Source organism: Miscanthus floridulus, chromosome 13 (genome assembly GCF_019320115.1).
Source record: "Miscanthus floridulus cultivar M001 chromosome 13, ASM1932011v1, whole genome shotgun sequence".
Lineage (NCBI taxonomy): Eukaryota > Viridiplantae > Streptophyta > Magnoliopsida > Poales > Poaceae > Miscanthus > Miscanthus floridulus.
The window spans coordinates 86,510,970-86,529,103 of record NC_089592.1 but is presented as its reverse complement, the minus strand read 5'-3'; the positions used below and the strand labels follow the sequence as shown (position 1 = coordinate 86,529,103).

The 18,134-nt window shown below is 41.0% G+C and overlaps 1 protein-coding gene across 1 annotated transcript; it reads right to left on the bottom strand.

The window, feature by feature from the left end:
- Positions 1-4,140: 4,140 nt before the first annotated feature.
- LOC136501175 (uncharacterized) lies at positions 4,141-5,627 on the bottom strand. Its single transcript, XM_066496668.1, has 4 exons — positions 5,092-5,627; positions 4,870-4,978; positions 4,701-4,782; positions 4,141-4,579 (listed from the first exon to the last, which is right to left on the bottom strand). Exons 1-4 carry the CDS (start codon positions 5,425-5,427, stop codon positions 4,450-4,452), a joined length of 657 nt encoding a protein of 218 aa, XP_066352765.1. The 5' UTR covers positions 5,428-5,627; the 3' UTR covers positions 4,141-4,449.
- Positions 5,628-18,134: the final 12,507 nt, after the last annotated feature.

Below are 18,134 nucleotides of genomic sequence, written 5' to 3'. Positions count from 1 at the left end.
GTCTAAACTGTGTAATTAGTTTTATTTTTTATTTATATTTAATGCTTCATGCATGCGTCCAAAGATTCGATGTGACGGGGAATCTTGAATTTTTTTTGCAAAATGAAGTGCAACTAGACAGGCACTTATCCATAACTGTCAATTTGACTTGCAGAGTGGGCTTTGCGTTTAGGTACAACTAGCTGGAACTAGAAAGGAGCCTTTCTGTTTGCTATGTCGATTCACTTGAAAGGAGTTTATGACACTTTATATGTACTAAATCCGTACTACTATTCTGCAAACATCAAACTGTCTGCATGTGACAATGTTCCTGATATAAATCTCGACTCTCACTTCACTCTCTTGGAACAAGATATGGATATGTCCCCTGTTCCCAATTGTCACCTTCGGCTGTCATTTGCTGATGTTCAGCCTGTTCACTGAACTCGCTGTTCTTGTTGTGGCAATGTAGCAGTGCTAGTGCTGGAGCAAAACGAAGAGGTGGTCCTGGAGGGTTAAACAAAGTCTGTGGTGTGTCTCCAGAGCTGCAAGCTATCGTTGGTGAACCAGCAATGGCTAGAACTGAGGTCCAGTCTTTCTAGCACATCTTTCTAATGCCTTGTCTATATGTTTACATTATGGCAGGTAACCTGACACTGTTAATCAATGCAGATTGTTAAGCAGCTTTGGGCGTACATTCGCAGGAACAATTTGCAGGATCCTAACAATAAGAGAAAGATTATATGCAATGATGAGCTCCGATTAGTTTTTGAGACTGATAGCACGGACATGTTCCAGATGAATAAGCTTCTATCTAAGCATATACGTCCTCTGGAGAGTAAAAGTAGGTGTTTCTCCTGACACACCATATCTACTTCTTTTACAAAACAATCATATCTTGTGTACTGAACCTGTGGTCCAAATTCTTGCAGATGATTCGAAACGAGAAGCAAAGAAATTGAAGCCAGAGGGTGGTGAACCAATTCCTTCTGTTGAAACTGATGTTAACCAACTTCCCCTTACGGTTTCTGATGCTCTTGCTACCTTTTTTGGTACGGGAGAAAGAGAAACGGTCCATTCTGAGGCTGTTAAGCGTGTCTGGGATCACATTAAAAGCAATAATTTAGAGGTTTGGATGATTATTATCAGAACTGTTATGTGCTACTGTTCCTTTTTGAAATGTTGGGTCCAATATTAAAATATTAAACTTCAAGTGGGCTTTGCAAGTAATTTTGTCCAACCTTGGGAAACTAAAGAAGGTCAAAAGAAATGTCTATCTCTGTTTTATAGTACCAGAATATCTGTGTAGAAAAAAAGGGGCATAATGTTTTTCAGAAAGTTGGATTACTATTTCTTTTGGGATGAAAATGTAAATGCATCAATATTGGTAACTTGTAATTGCATTCCCTGTGCTTTAAACTGATGTCATACATGAAAACTTGTCTAATTCATGACAATTTTTGTTAGTTGAACCGTTGGACACCCTGCTTGGTCAATATCTGTTTTTCTTACTTGGTAGATCTCTTGCTTTCTATTTTCTATCAGATTTGAGTTTGGTTGGTGGCATGGTAGTTGTTGGTTGATCAACTAGATGCGTACAGTGGCTGTTTCTAGATACATGTTACCGAGTGTATATATTTCACATGTGGTTTAAGTTTTGAACTTGAACTATTAAATGGGGTCAGTGTACTTTTCAATATACTATAACACCATGACGATATATGGGAATCATTATTTTTTGCAAGTTGTTTTTTTGCCTACCCTTTTGACCTATGACAAGAGTGAAGCATAAGCAAAGCATGTTCCATATAAGCCCATCTTTTCCTTTGGTGTTTTCATACGTAATTTGCCAGCAATGATTTTGCTACCTAACATTTCACAATGTTTTCAGATCGTATTATCGAGGCTAGTCGTATGACCACCGATAAGTCGATAAGGGACGATTAGTCGGTCCTAATCGGTCTAATCGGCTAGTCGGACATTTAGTCGTCCTTGTGCCTAGATGGCCTGATCGACCATGTATATACTATATATATTATGATGTAAATATATGTAAACATGGCAGAGGAGGCAGAGTGATGGCTCATCTTGATGCTGCGGACGCCGGCGAGAGGTGCGGACGGAGCTGCAGACTAGAAGGTCGGAGGAGGAGGAGGTGGCGAGCTGGTTCAGGCCGTGGAGTGCCCTCTGCTCTACCGCCCACTGTGCCTCGCGCTCGCCCTTGCCGCAGTCCTTGTTCGTGAACGCCGTCCGCGCGAGACAGGGGAGGAGACAAGCGAGGTGGCGCTCGGGGTCGTGCTCCAGGAGCTTGCTCTCGTAGATCGTCCGCACCCTGGCGCTTGACCGACGGAGCTGCGCCGGCGGACGGAGCTGCGCCGCTGCGGACAGAGCTGCAAGCCGCGGACGAGCTGCGCCGGCGGACGGAGCAGCGCCGGCGAGGGAGCTGCAGGCCGCGGACGGAGCTGCGAGAGAGAGCAGAGCCAGAGCGAGAGAGAAATGTGCCGTGTGCGGCGGCTGCAGCCAGCTCCTTCACTCGTTAGTCGTCACTCAGACACTCACTCTTATCTTACCCTAATGGGCCAGCTATTAGGTGGGCCGAATTCTTTAGCTGGGCCGAATTCTTTAGCTGAATATACTGGCCCAACTAGTCGTCATGTGTGTCTGATCGGACGACTAATCGTGATTAGTCGCAACTTATCGGACGATAAGGTTTCTAATCGGTCCAAACTAATCGAGGACCCTTATCGAGCACCTTTTTACGATAAGGACGACTAATCACGATTAATCGTGATTAGTCGTCCGATCTGTAATCATTGCATTTCAGTAATGATAAATCTGAACATAAGCAATAGGTGACTTGTATTATTGTCTACTGTACTGCAGGAATCTAGTTTTGTCTATGGTGTAGTATAATGCATCCTTCTATTTTCACCTGCCCTTTCTGTTTTCCTTTTTTGTTTTGCTGCCATGTGAATTGCCTCTGTTCATATTTGTGGTTTGCTTCATTAGTTAACTATTTTTCTGGGGTATATTTTCTGTAAAAACAGATTATAGATACTTGTATAACCATCTCGTGTCTGCATAAGCGCAAACAGGTTTGTAGTCTGATTGGTTTTCTTCTCTTGTTATGGTTACAGGATCCAGAGAATCCTACAGTGATACTATGCGACTCGAAACTTAAACAACTCTTTGGATGTGATAGTCTTACTGCTCATGGTGTCTCTGAGTTGCTTTCAGACCACCTTTACAAGCAATCTACCAAGATCTGACTGGTTAGTTATCAGACTCTCTTAATAGCATGCTTATGTAATATTAAGTCAAATATGTTTCCCTGCCTAGTAGTACTTGTTGGAGAAGATCCATCCCCTTTTAAATATGTTGCACTAGTAAAAGGAGCGTACTGACAGCAGTCAAATTGGTACTGTAAAGTTTTGACTTAACCAAATTTAGTCATTTTATTCACTTTGCAGATTTCTTACATTATGCAGTTTCAATGTCATATGGTAATGCAGGAATATGTGATTGTTTAGCTGTTGGCTGCAGGTGATACATTTTCTGGATTCAGTTGGGCTAACATCCTGGTAGTAGGCACTGATGAAAGGACAAGAAATCCGCTCAAAGTGTTGTATCTTCCATATTGGTCAAGACTGATTTACAGTAGCAAGGAAAAGGGAATGGCAGTTGTGGCATATTATCTAGTGAGACATAGTAGTCCATCTGACTTTCTAGTTTGTTAAATAGGGAGCAGCTTGGATGCGAAGTTTAAAAGGACAGCAAGAGCTGATGTACTTTGCGTGATGTAAATTCAGCAACCGTAGGTGCGTTTTCTGGTAAGAAGTCGCTTTCTCGTTAGCTAACCTGGAAGCCTCTTGCATTGCTAGTGTCCTAAGTTGACTCGAGGCATCTTTACCCCCCGATGTTATGTTGTAGGTGATACCTAACTTATACAGTTTAGATCGTTATCCTGAATGTTCATCCTTTTTCTTCAACCCTGTATCATCATATCCATCTTGTGGACAGTAGTTGTTTACAACAAACAACTACTGTGCATCGTGGCTGGCCATGTTCCAGAATTTGGTATTTCTGTTTCTGCAATGATGCAGACCATTTACAAAACCCCGCAACTGTACAACGCTAGATGCTTGTTTCTTGTTCTCCTGGTGATGATGATGAACCCTACAAGTTCTTGAACAATGCGTAGAACAGTATCATGACCAGGAGGCCGATGATGACGCAGAAATCCATCGTGCTGCTCTTCTCGTCAAGTGTACCTTCTGGCAGGACCTTGTGCACGATGGTCAAAATTACCGCGTCCAGATTCTACAGTCATGATAAAAATAAAAAACTGTTTAGCCTTTTGGAAACAAGGTTGTCATTGTTACTCCCTCAGTCCCAAAATAGTTCGACACTTTAGTTATGGATATGGACAGACATTTGTTCAGATTCATCATAGCTAAAGTATCAACAATTTTAGGAGAGGGAGTACATCAGTGGTAACTTTGTTTCAGAATCTGTTATCTGTTTGTCATGCATGATGCTTGCCTGCTGGATGGTCCCAAGAATCCTCTGAAGCAGTGGCACGCAGGTCTTGTTCACTTGGCTGCACCAGCAGGAAAACAACACGATTTAGTGGATTCTTTGACCCTGCAGCTACTTCCCTAAGGTTGACGTTGCTGCATACTCCTATGCAAGTATGCGAAACCAGACGCTAGGATTGTTACCTGATGAGCAGGAGGCCCCGGTAGACGTGGCTAGTGGAGACGTTGCAGTCGAGGTCCCAAGGCGGCAGCTTCCCCTTCCATTCTGCACAGCAAACGGTTCCAGCAGGGCTTCAGTTTTGGTAGCCCATGCTGAAACTGATAACTGACCAAGAATTGTTGTTTGACTGACCTAGAGACCATTTTAAGCCCAGGTCGAAGCCTGCTTCGTCCGGCGACGGTTTGAGCACGAACGACACATGGTGCCGGACCATCAGCGCGTGGAGAAGCAGGAACATGTCCTGCAACAACGTCGTCACGGCCGGGTCAAAAATGCAGGATTGCAGGCATGTTGTATCGTTCAGGATCAGTGCTTTCCTAGGATCTGTGCCTGTACGATCTCAGCTCGTTTTACCTTGCCCAGCTGCGGAACATCAACGGACCGGAGGTTGCCGAAGAAGTAGAGACACTCGTCGCCGAGCAGCTCCCGGACGCTCCGGTTCTGGATGGCCGAGTTGAGCTTCACCATCCTCATCACGGTCCGGAGCCCGTCCCCGCCGCCGCCGTTGCCGAACAGCCCTTGGGCGCGGAACTTTCCGGCGTCTCGTCCTCCTCGGCCCGTCTTGACACACGCCGCTGGCGGCATCCTGCCATCGCGGTGTCTTGGAATGGTTTTGGGATGGTGCGGACGGTGCTGCTGGTGATGAAGCGATGGGAGAGGAGGAGGAAGACGCGGCAGGGTTGAGTCCATGGAGACAGGTGAACTGAGAAGGGTCTCGTCTGAATGTGAAATGGACGTGCTGCAGCTTTCAGGCGTCTTATACGCCCCAGGTTGGTCTTGGAGTTTTGTCGAGCAGGCGATGCATGTCCGGCTCGCAAGGAAAGGATTGTTATGTACGAGAGGAGAGAATAAGCGATGCAAGGGTACATGCTCTGACGTGTAGCATGCACACGGCTAAGTGCAAGCTAGCGCCTTGTTCGTTTGGGCTTGTTTGGCTGATAAGCCATGCATGAAAGTACTGTTGGCTGATTTGGTGTGAGAGAAACTGAAAAAGTACGGCTTATAAACCAAACAAGCTCAAGCGAGGTTTGGGTAATTGGGTATTGGGTTTGCCAAGGAAAGTAAGGAAGGATGCTTCTTCCAAACTTGGGTTAGGGTCCATGCCCCCATAATCGGTAGGGTACCCTACATCAATCAAGCTTATATATTCACGGAGTCGTTTTGTGAGCTTCAGGGAGTTTCTGTGCTTCCTCCTTACGGTTGCTTCAAACTGATATGCACTCTTCCATTGTACCTTTTCTTTTACAACACTCTTCATCATTACATAATATGAAACTTACGACATCGGTGACAGCTGGGCTTTTTGTGCTGGGTCTGACATACATTGGGCCTTTGGGGCTGCTGGCCCACACAAAATTGGACTAAAATGTTTGGTAGATCCTTACTAAGTTGAGAAATTTGCATACCACATTCATCCAATTCAGCCTATGGATGAGGGAGATATGGCCCATAGACATCTGTTGTTCCTGTGGGACTTTGGGCCGGATCGAGTTCTTCTTTCTTATTGGATCATCCTAAGTCTATGCCCATGTATACCATTTCCAAGATTGTCCCATTGTCCTCAAATTTCATGTCATTTTTCAATACACTCCAAAATATCGAATGTGGAATTATTTCAATTTTTCAAGAGGCAAGTGGCATGCTAGTGTATGAATATGGTCAATAATGCCACCAAAATTAGTTGTAAAATATCTGCATAAGCAGCACCAACAGTATGTAGACGTGTCTCAGCTTTGATAAAACTATGCCTAATTGGTATGGACAAGTAATATATATTGTATGTGTGTGACTGTTTGTGATGTGATGAACTTCGTGTGGTGGTGCGAAGTTAGATGTGAAATTTTAAAATTCTGTACGGATATGTGTGATGCTAGTACTTGGACATTGCCATGATATACGATGCTATGCATTGGTGTAATGTTTTTTTATCTTATTGTGTGATGTTCTTGGCATATTATCGTGTATTATATATATCTTATTGACACTTGTTTGACGACCCCACGCATTTGATGTAAGGGTAGTCCATGGCACTTGTTTTTATAAATATGTGCTTCCTATGTTGAAAGATACAAAACCTATGATAATTTCTTCAATGTATTTTATGGTGTATTCATGACAAACAACTTAATAACTAGTGAATTTTATCAAGTGATGTACATATTTAAACATGTATAAGAGACAAATTGACTCATGAAACCTACCAATTCCAAAGGAAAAGCATCATGTGGACTTTAGATAGGTTTGAATTTCATTTTTATTTCAAAACTAAGTATATATAGGTATGTCCTACTAACGACAAAATACAAATCATTGTGATTGTAGGTGTATCTAAGCTCAATTGAAACTAATCAACACTATGAGAGACACGAAACACTCATGGGAACTTTGGTTCTATATATGTGTTTGTGTGGCATCCAGAGGAAGAAGACGGCTAGATGGAACAACAAGCACTGCGACTGCCTATCGTGGCCATGGTCCATGGCCCAAGTCCCCAAGCCCAACACGACAACATGCAGCACAACCAACATTCACACCAGCCCTACATGCAACAATAACAATGGACCCTCACAATCTCAAACTTTGTTTCGCTTGTTGTCTAGCGCTGACAATTATGAGTATTGAGGGGTGACTGGTGTGGAACACCCTAGCACTGCCAAGTGTCAGACATCACCTGCCGACCAATTCACCACACACCACTAAGAGCATTTAGGCCACCACATACCACCACCACCTCATCTACTCTATCTTCTCTGATTCTCTATGCCTCTGTAGTTATGGAGGGGTAGGGGATGGTGGAGACAAGGGGAGTGGAGCGGCACCGACAGCGTGGATTTCGATCTCCACGCGGGTGGTGCTGGTGCTGGCCACGACCATGGACAAGGTGCTGGTGCTAAGCTTGAAGTTGAGGGAGAGGGACAATCGATTGACATCTATGTTGGGAAATTGACAACAAAAAATGGTAACAAGAGGTAAACCAAGTAACCACAATGACTCGTTAGCATTTATTATTTTATTAGAAATGTGATAATTGATATTTTACTTGTATTGTGTATGGGTGTATATTTGAATTCTTTTTTTCAAGTGTGTGTTGCCTTGGGATCGTCATCCTGCCCAAGTACATTCTAAGAAGAAGAGGTAAACACTTAGATGAGGACTATACATGTGTACTATGTCATGATGATATCAAGGAGACAACTTTGCATCTCTTTTTTGAATGTACTTCAAGTGCAACTAGATGGTTCATCCTCAGCATTCAGTGGGAGGTTTAGGTTAGCATTTGTCAGATGATAGCGTAGAAAAATGCTCAGCTCCAGATACCTTTCTTCATGGATTTTTTATGATTGGCACCTAGTGCATTTGGAAGGAATGCAACAATTACATATTCAACCACAAGGTCCCTTCTCCTCGACTTGGAAGCAACATTTTATAAGTGAGGTTAAGCTCCACTTATGTCACTTTAACCCCAGTCACCATCGTGGAATTATTCAATGGCTAGCATCTTTGTAATTTGGTAGTTTCTTTTCCTCCTTGTAAGGTTTGTAACTGTTAGCTCCTAGCAAATAGCCCTGTAATTTCTATTTTGTTTTTTAATATATTGTTCGGTGCTAGGGAGCTTTGCTCCATAGTTTGTCTTCAAAAAAGTACCCATGAAGTCAAATTGACACTGATGTGGAATTCGTGGTTGTCAAAGTTGCATTAGATGAGAACAGGACAGAAGAAAATGGATGTATTGATGTCATGTATAAAGGAATTATTGATCCAAATGTTCATGGTATTGATGATCCTACTTTAAATACCAATCGATAGATTTCATCCTAACATTAGATCTGATTCTAAGAGGCTTTCTTCGTTGAAGGGACCAACCCAACCTAGGCCATGCATTTCTTCACAAGATTTTTTATGGTCTTTTGAGCATCATGGTTTGATGATTATGATTGATTGGAATATAGTGTGTCAAAGGATGAAGCCTATAGATTACATTATTTTCTTTTTAGGAAAGAAGCCAAGCCTGGAAAGCTTGGTCATGTTGTTTTTAGTAACACATGGTATACTAATTGGAAGAATGTGACAAATAGATGATTTCCTAATTATTGTTGTGTTATTGGTGGTTGCCACAAAAAGGCAAGGTAATGTGCTGATGACTTTAGTAATCAAAGGACAAGTATCTCGCATAAGTTTGAGTCCAATACTATAAATGCTGAGAAGCGATATGAGATTCGTGTCATCGTTGCTATAGACTTTGCAAGATTTCTTTTTGTGCCCAAGGTCATGCATTATGACCTATGAGGACACAATGAATTTGAATTTTCCTTAAACAAAGGGAATTTCTTAGAGATGCTATACTAGTACAAGAAAAGAAAAGATATGGTGAGGGCTACATTTGATGAATAATGTCCAAAAATGCTCGTATGACTTCTCATCAGATTCAAAAGGACCTTGCAAAAGTTGTGCAAAAGCAACTAGTAAAAGGGATAAAAAAGAGATTAGGGATAATCTTTCTTTTGTTTTGTTATTGATGAAATCTCATGATATCTCAATAGTAAAGCAAATGTTGTGATTGTGAGGTTAGTTTCTATATCGCTTTTAATTGAATAGTTTCATTATCAATGGACTTTTATTGCTGACCTTATTGTGTAATGTCATCCACTTGTTTGTGAATAAAAAGGAATGGATATAGAAAGTTTTTTGGGTCTTGAGCATGTGGAGGACATAACATAAATTGCACTATGGAAAATTTTACTTCAGATGATTTCTAAGTATGGATTATCTATTGCTAGGCTTAAGGTACAAGAATAGATGGAGCTTCTATTGCTAGGGTTAAGGTACAAGAATAGATGGACCTTCACATATGAGATGAGAATTCAATGGATTACAAAAATAAATTCATGATGAGAACTCGTATGCCCAAGGGCGAGCCCACTAATATTCAATGGAATTTAGTTGAATACCCAAAATATTTGGCAAAAAATCATATATACAGTGTATACATGTATGTATATTGAAAAAAGAAAATATAACCAAACTGAATAGCATATGCAGCAACCAGTCCAAAAACACATGTTCCTACTCCTTTTCCTCCCCACTTGCACCCTCGTAGTCGTCATTTTCTGCTCCTCCCTCCTCCTAAATAGTATTCTTTTCTCCAATCCCAAACCCTAGCATCGACTTGGTGGGTGAGGATGACTGGGTGGCACAACGGCGGTAGGGCGATTGACAGACTCCGCCTGCACTTCGAGCAGCCCCTACCAGCGAGGGAGTCAGGGCAGCCAAGACCAGGATGGCGCTAGTCGCCCAAGTGTTGCAACTATGAAGCGCTCGCATAGGACAGTGCGAGCAAACGAGCGACTAGCAGTAGAACACTGCAACACACCGATGAGGGAAGTTATGTCCTTCTAAATCTTAATTTGCAAGTTCAAGTTAAGTCTACTACTCTCTTGGCTTCCCAATTTCCCATTCAATGTATTAGGGATAGCAATTCGTGAATCACTTGACCTGAGTTTGTCCCCAAATTACTTAGTCCCTTGGTCTAGTTTACCCCAAAATTACTTAGTCCCCAAATTTATTATTTCCTATTTTAATTTTAGGTCTCAAACATGAAAAAAGAGTGGTACAATATACTTGAGGACTTTATTGCAAAAGACTTACCTCAAATGCAATGGATCTTATTGAGTTCACAAAGGTAGAATTGAATATTTTGAGAGATGATTCTAGATGGAAAGAGTTCCTTCAGAAGGTCACTTCTTCTTGTGAGAAACACAAAGTTAAAATTGTTGACATGAATGGCAAGTATAAGCATATACAAAGATCAAAGCAATTCTTCAGAGGTGCAATTGATTATCACATGTTTCATGTGGATATGTTTTTGGGTGTCATTGATAGGCAGGTTCAATAGCTTAATAACATGTTTGATGAGGTGAACACTAAGTTACTTAGATGCATGGCATCATTCAGTTCTAGCTAGTTCTATTTGGCTTAAAATGCTGAGAATTTGGCGAAGCTTGCTGGGTTCTATCCTCATGATTTTTGAATTTGAAGAAATGAACTACCTCCCTTCTTAGTTGAACCTCTATATTGATGATGTGAGGAAATACGAAAACTTCACAAATTTGTGAGGCCTAGCTGAGTTGTCTGTGGTGCTTGTTAAAATAGGGAAGGTTTCTTGGTATGACATTGGTTACAAACTTCTCAAATTGCTACTAGTTCTCCCTATCGCAACAGCTGGTGTTGAGAGGATCTTTTCTACAGTGAACTATATCAAAATCATGCGAAGAAACAAGAATGGGAAAAATGCTTGAATTGTTGCTTGGTTAAATTTATTGAAATAGAATTCTTCTTACAAACAACGGATGAGAACATCATCAATTATTTTCAAAGCATGAAGGATCATAAGGTTGTATTGTAATTTATAAATTTTCTTACCATTTTGTTATTTTCATAGCTTCCACATATTTTGAATGTTGTTACTTTGGTATGTTGAGCTATTGGCACTTCTTTATGTTTGTAGTTAAACAATTTCAAGTTATGATCACATTCTACGAAGTTATGAAACCATACTCAACTATGTGTTATATATTTGCTATATATTATACACTTAGAACTATGTTGTGTTACACATGCCAAATATTAGGCTTTAAGTGTTTGGTTGTTGATTGTTTTTTACATCCTTTCACATTTTGAGTACCCAAGCTAAAAATCTTGGGCCCACCACTGTGTATGCTTTCTATCTTAACTGCTTTGCCCACCAATTGCAATTGCTCATTGTTTATGTTACATCTAGTTGTTCACAGTGGTGGAGGGAAGGGGGCTGAGGGGGGCTAACACCCCCAACATTTCTATACCTCAATAATATGCCCCCTTAATTAGCTACATGATATTCAAATTAACTAGTTAATAATACTATTTGTATTTTATTTTTTGTCCACTCCCCATTTTAATCTTTAATATCATCTTGTATAAATAAGAATTAGTCTTCCTATTATTTTCTTCGTCTCTTTTGTTGTTTTTGTTATTGCCTACCAAATGTTTAGCTCATCCTACATGCTACATTACACCCTCTAATCATCTTATATAATTAAAATTTAGTCTTCCTATTATTTTCTCTATCTCTTTTGTTATTTCTATTATGCCTACCAAATATGTAGTCCATCCCCATAGTACACCCTTTAATTGGCTTGTTAAATGTAATTAGTGCTTTCTTGTTTGCTCTCCCTTTGAATTGATCTCTAACAATATTTATATTATCTGGCATTAGTCTTCCTTATCTGCTTAATTTGTTGATGGTATTATCATGAGTCTTTTCTCTGGCCTAAGAATTATGTTGATCGGATGAATGTTAGAGACCTAGAACTAATTAATTTGTTCCCTTTTATATAAAATATTTAGTGCTTTTTAGTTTTTTATTTTTCTTTTGTATTGTAAAACAAATATTTATTTAGTTAATATATATACTCTAGTCATGTATGTATTTTGTCATTCATTGTTGTTGTCAGCTTGAACGGGCCCCCTATGGTCAAATCCTAGCTTTGCCCCCTTGTTGTTTCCTTGATGATTTCTTCAACTATATGATCTTGATTGTGACTAGTGGTAGCCCATCTTGTTAAAGGAAGGATAAGCTAATTGCAAAGTACTAGGAAGACTAGAAAGTGGTGATTTTTTGGGGGAAGGGAAAGCACTAAAAAACAAATTTAGTTAGAGCCGGAGAAATAAGGTGGGTTCTCATTTAACAACATTAGCTCATATGGGTCAGTATGGAATTATGTTGTTATGGTCACATCCATGATTCATGAGGACAAGCATAGTACTATTCAATCGTGTGGTTTCTTGGATGCTCTTGATACTATTAACAACGATATGGATCTTCACTTCAATGAGGTACCATCGAAATTACTTGTTTGCATCTCATGTTTTGATCCAAGAGACTCCTTTTCTAAGTTTGATATTATAATGATTGCTCAACTTACTAAAATATATGATTAATATTTGTCTACTTTTGATCAATCTATTATAAGGGAACAACTTTAGACATACATCCTTCATATGAGAAGAGTTAATCATTTCAAGGCTTGTCATGAGGAAGTTTGGCTATAAAGATGGTAAAAACTAAAAAATCACTTTTTGATTAGTTTTATCACCTCATTAAGCTAGAATTGCTTCGACATGTGGCAACGATCACTGTTCAAAAAAACTTCTAGGATACGAATATTGACATATTCGCACAATAGGACATCTGCTGAGTGGATTAATGACTTGACATTTTGTTACATTGAGAAGGAGATCTTTTAAAGGCCTTGATGGAGGTAAAATTAGGAAAATTTTCAAGACACAAAAAATCGGGCAATGGACATGCATAAGCCACCGAGAAGACCAGACATGATTAGTTCTTTACTATTAAGCTAGTAGTATGTCTTCTCATAGCTGTGTACAATTCTGAGTTGTACTATTACATATAATCATATACCATACAATGATTAATTTATTCTTCAAATTGATAGGTTGATTGTTTTAGCTCCTGGATAGTTGGATCTTGGTCATTGGTGCATGTTGAATTACTAATTATATTAAGGAGCTGCTATATATTGCAACCTATTTTACTAAGAGGTACCATCTTCAATTTTAAAATTCGCCATTACATTTATACTATTATTTGTGTGATATTAATAAGAATATGCTATGAATATGAAATTTTTGTACTATGAATTATGTTTATCATGTGTGATCGCACCACCTAAAATTACGAGGAAGCACCGTCACTACTAGCATTTGAGTATGTAGAGGGTTTTTTGGATTGTTTGACAACCATTGGTTAGTCTAGTGGGGTGTACAACAATGGGTTTTCTGTCTAGATTTAATTCCTTGTCCGAATGCCCAATAATGTGTTGGATGGTCCAACTAACTTAGTCCAAGCTCTAGTGTATGTTGTGGTAGTAGCATCTAGCTACTTGCATATGATCCACCAAGCGCCTGAACATGCACAGTGATGACTAATTTGGAGGCTCAAGTATATATACCCCCAAGCCTCCTTTATTTAGGGCTAAACAAATGTAACACCATCAGTGTTACCACTTAAACAACTTGCTAAACTATGTCATGAGCATCATGTTTATGTGTTAATGCATGTGAGAAAGTGTGTAGATTAATTTCTGTAACTCAAAAAGATCAACAAAAATGCAAAACGAAAGTTGATTCAATAGTCATGTTATATCATTTAGGGTTTAAAACTAATTTTTATTGAACAAAAATACTATAGAACATGTATGTGACACCTTAATAAAGTTTGAAATGTGAGATTTGTAGATGACAATGAAATATTTGGTGTTGAGAGATAATGTTGTTAAGTACTATATTCAATAGCTTAAAATTACAACTAGAAATAGAAATCCATTTAACACTTAGAAAATTTCATGAACTTTTGGAAGGTTAGGCATTGTGATGTTTATCAATTTTTGTAGAGAAATTGGGTTAAGGAGTAGGGTAGTATTATGGCTTGTTTTAGTAGCCTAATATACCCTCTAAGGTATAGCAAAAGTGGTTTGGGGATTAGATCAATGGTTTAGACGTTTTGAACGCTTTAAAATCTGTGCAGAACTAGGGTCGTCTTCTCATGTTGGGCTCGGTCACCAGGCCATTCAGCACCGGTGTCGTGGCGTTGGTGCGCTGGGCGCGTGTGCACACACCCATGTGGCCACGCTAGCCAGTTGCTACTGCCGCAGCATGGTTGTAGTGGGCACACTGCTAGCCGCCAACCGCAAGCCACCACGCTCGCCGCTCACTTGCACCTAGCCATCCTCCCGCCGCCCGCCGCTCACTTGCGCCTGGCTGTCCTACCATAGCGCCCGCTGCTCCCTTGTGCCTAGCGGTCCTACCACCGTGCCGTGCTGCTACTGCTACTGTGGCTCGGCTGATGTGGCAACCGCCCCACCGTTTGTTTCACCTACTGTGACGATGACCCCTGTCACAGTGGTAATGGACGCCTCCCTGCTCTGCTCTGCCGCTAGATACCACCAGCGATCCCGCTCGGTCTTGCCACTCATGCCATGTGCTTCACGACAACCCTTCCCATCTCGTCAACTATACGACGTGCTCGCTTTGCCACCAACCGGAGCTACCCACCTTAACTACTCGGTTTGCTCGTAGACCACTCCACCGCCTCACCATGCTCGGAGGTGCCATCATTTCTCCCTCTTCCCATTGTCAAGTTATAGCTTCGTAGCTAAATCTCTCGCTCCTGTGGATAGCTTAGAAGGTTGGCTAAGTGCCTTGTTTCTCTTTGGTCCATCGGTGCACTATGGGCCGCCAATTTGGTGTTTTACCGCCATTGGTCATGAGCACCGACGTGACCTGTGGTTTGGGGGTAAGTCCATAACCTAGAGGTAAGGGTTCGATTGGTGGCGTTTCTAGGCTCACCTTGACCTTCTCTATCCAATGCTCGCATTGATTTGGCCAGGAAACCCATCAGCAACATGGTGATGTGCCGGTGCTGCCATGGAACGTCGCCGCCGTGCTCGGGCGCACATGGCTAAGCCGCCTCGACCCTCCCCTACTTCAACCATATCCATAGCGTGCACCACAGTGAGCCTCTTACCCTTCTCCGCCATCACGTCCCGTCCGATAGGGTGTAGACTCGTCGGAGTACTCACGCCGCCACATGGATCCTCCGTCGACGTGGATAGGTGGGATTAGTACACCATTGAGTGTGCCACCGCCTTCTACCTATGCGCGTAGGTCTGGAGGTCCATGTCGGTCTAGTAGAAGCATCATTGTGGGCCTCAGTAGGCTGGCGTGGTCGGGCGGTGCCAGCCGGGGCCACGCCGACATGCACAGGCACGTTTGGAACCCGACCGTTGTGAAGACGAGATATTCCGGGGTGCTTTGTGCAAAACTCGAGACTAGTGGAACAGTGCCGCACTATATCCTTTGATTTTCTAAGAGTGTGAGTCCTCTTTTGCAAAACACCAAGCGCGCGCGGGTGCCCCAGGCTTGGGCCACACTGGGCCATCGCGACTCGTGCGCAGCCACGCCTCGCATGGGCCGCGTTGGACTGCTGGGCCAAAGTGGTTGCTGCCGGCCCATTTCGAATTCTAAAACACTTTCTAAGCTAGTTTCTAAGGCAAACTTGTGAATTTAATATAAAATTTTGTAGGAATCTAAAAATTGTGAAACCAATTTTGTTAGGTTGCTAAAATCATGACCTATCTTCTAATGTATTTTGTTCACTTAGTTCCATTGAATTTTCAAGAGTAGACTAATTAATTTAAAGCACTTAAAATGGGTAAGACATGAACTTGTAGGAATTATTGTGATGAATTGATAGTAGTACTGGCCTAAAATTTTTATAGTAGATTTCTAACATTATTAAGTGCTCACTATAATTTTTGTAGCTCTATAGGAATTAGTTTGTTAAGGTAACTAAATGAGCCCTAGTACAAAAATATATATTTAATCAATCAAATGTCAAAAATAATTGGGGGTTTGTAGAAAAAAAAACATTTTTCGAAAACAAGCCTGACATGGCGACATGGATGCGTAGACTAGTACGTTGGTCATTAAGCTAGCTCGTTAGCTCATGGAGCGTAATCGTATTATAGAGTTGCAGTTACTATTGATTAATTGTGTCTCTGCGTTGCATCTACGTATATCATAATAGGAACAACGATAGATCATGAAGATGACCGAAGGAGCGACAAAGATGGTGCCTTGATGATCGTGTCACCATGATGGAATGCTAACTTTTGGTTATATCTTACACAGGCATGCCCTAGTGCATAACCCCTATTATTCTACACTTTATCTTATGCTTGTGCATTAAGTTTTAAGGAGTTGAATAAAAACCACTTGCATATATATCCTTATCCTATGAGTCCTAGTAGTATGATAGGATCATTTAGATTGCTACGCTAAAGGACTCCGGTAGAAGTCGAGTGATTACCTGTCACTCGCGAGATATAGGAAAGATATTATTGTTGTTATTATATTACTATCACATAGAATATATATGAATGATAATTGGAGATCGGGCGGAATGGTACTTTGGTTCTGGACTTGGTTAGGCATTCGAGCGAGGCTCGGATTACACTTGTTCCGCCTGTGTCGATTGAGGACCGTCTATTGCATTGGATTCTAGTCAGGTCACATACTTATTATCATAAGCACATACTTGCTTATGGGAGCGGGAAGACTTGTTGCTCTCTTGTCGTTGGTTTTGGCTCTTTCTAGACCGACTGATTGGAGGCGGGGATGGTTGAGGTCTAAGCACCATACTGAGTCCGGGACTCAGGTGTGGGGGATTGGAGTCCAAGTTTGGACAGGGACCTGGACCCCTTGATAGGAGAGTGGTGGGTTGGTCCTACTTGTGCCTGGGGTATAAGCGAGGCGTGTGTTTTGAGGTACCCAGCTGGGATACATTGATTCATGAATCATCATGTAATACAGTATGACTTGTCTGTGATCTAGCACCATAGTAAGAATTGGAATATGAAAGATGGTAAAATTGTTCTGATTCCTTACCGCCTGCTTGAAAGTAGCATAGGTGCTTAGATAGAATGGTTATTAATGAACTAATGATGACTGCTAATAAAATTGAATATAAGGACGCATGTTTAGTAATGCTCCTACAGATGCAATAAATCCACAAGCCAGATAGTCTTGCATATCTTTGGAGTCTTTTCTTTCCTCCTAACGGGTAAGTCTTGTGGAGTAGAATTGAGTACTCAGGGTTTGTTCTACCCTATTGCAGGTGACAGGTGGATGCTAGAGCTGACACTTGTGTGCGGTAACCTCCTAGTCGGCTCAGCAAGGATTTTCTTAATGTTGCGGATATAGAGTTATTTGAAAATTCCAACAAAAATATTTTACAATGGAAAAACTTATAACCTATTATGATTTATATAACAAATCATCATGTTAATGTTTAACTTGTCATTAAATGATTTTGTTTCCGCTGAAACTCTCATAACCTGATTATATTCCACTGTTATAAACAATAAATATTATACTATGATGTTGCATGGAAAGTGATGTAAGAAATAACTTAAGAATGTTGTAAGGTTTATTCTCTCATTTGTGATCCTATTGGAAAAATGTGGATTTTTAGGTTCTCCCATGGGGTGTGCTCGACGGAACTGTTTAAATTAGCTCACTCTTGGGGTGCTTAGTGTCTAATGGAAGACAAGCACCTCCAAAAGTGAGTTATTTCAGGCGGTTCTGCCACAACAAACCCATGATAAGACTCTCTTGAGCATTACTTTCAGCGCCCACAATCTCTAATGCTTGATTTTTGAGCTTTGAGTTAGGATTTCATAATATGTGATTCATTTTTACCCTTTTGTTTTGGAGCTACCCTTAGGTCCTCGGTGGTTTGAGTTTGTTATTCTTGGAACTTCAAACTCTTAGATACTAGG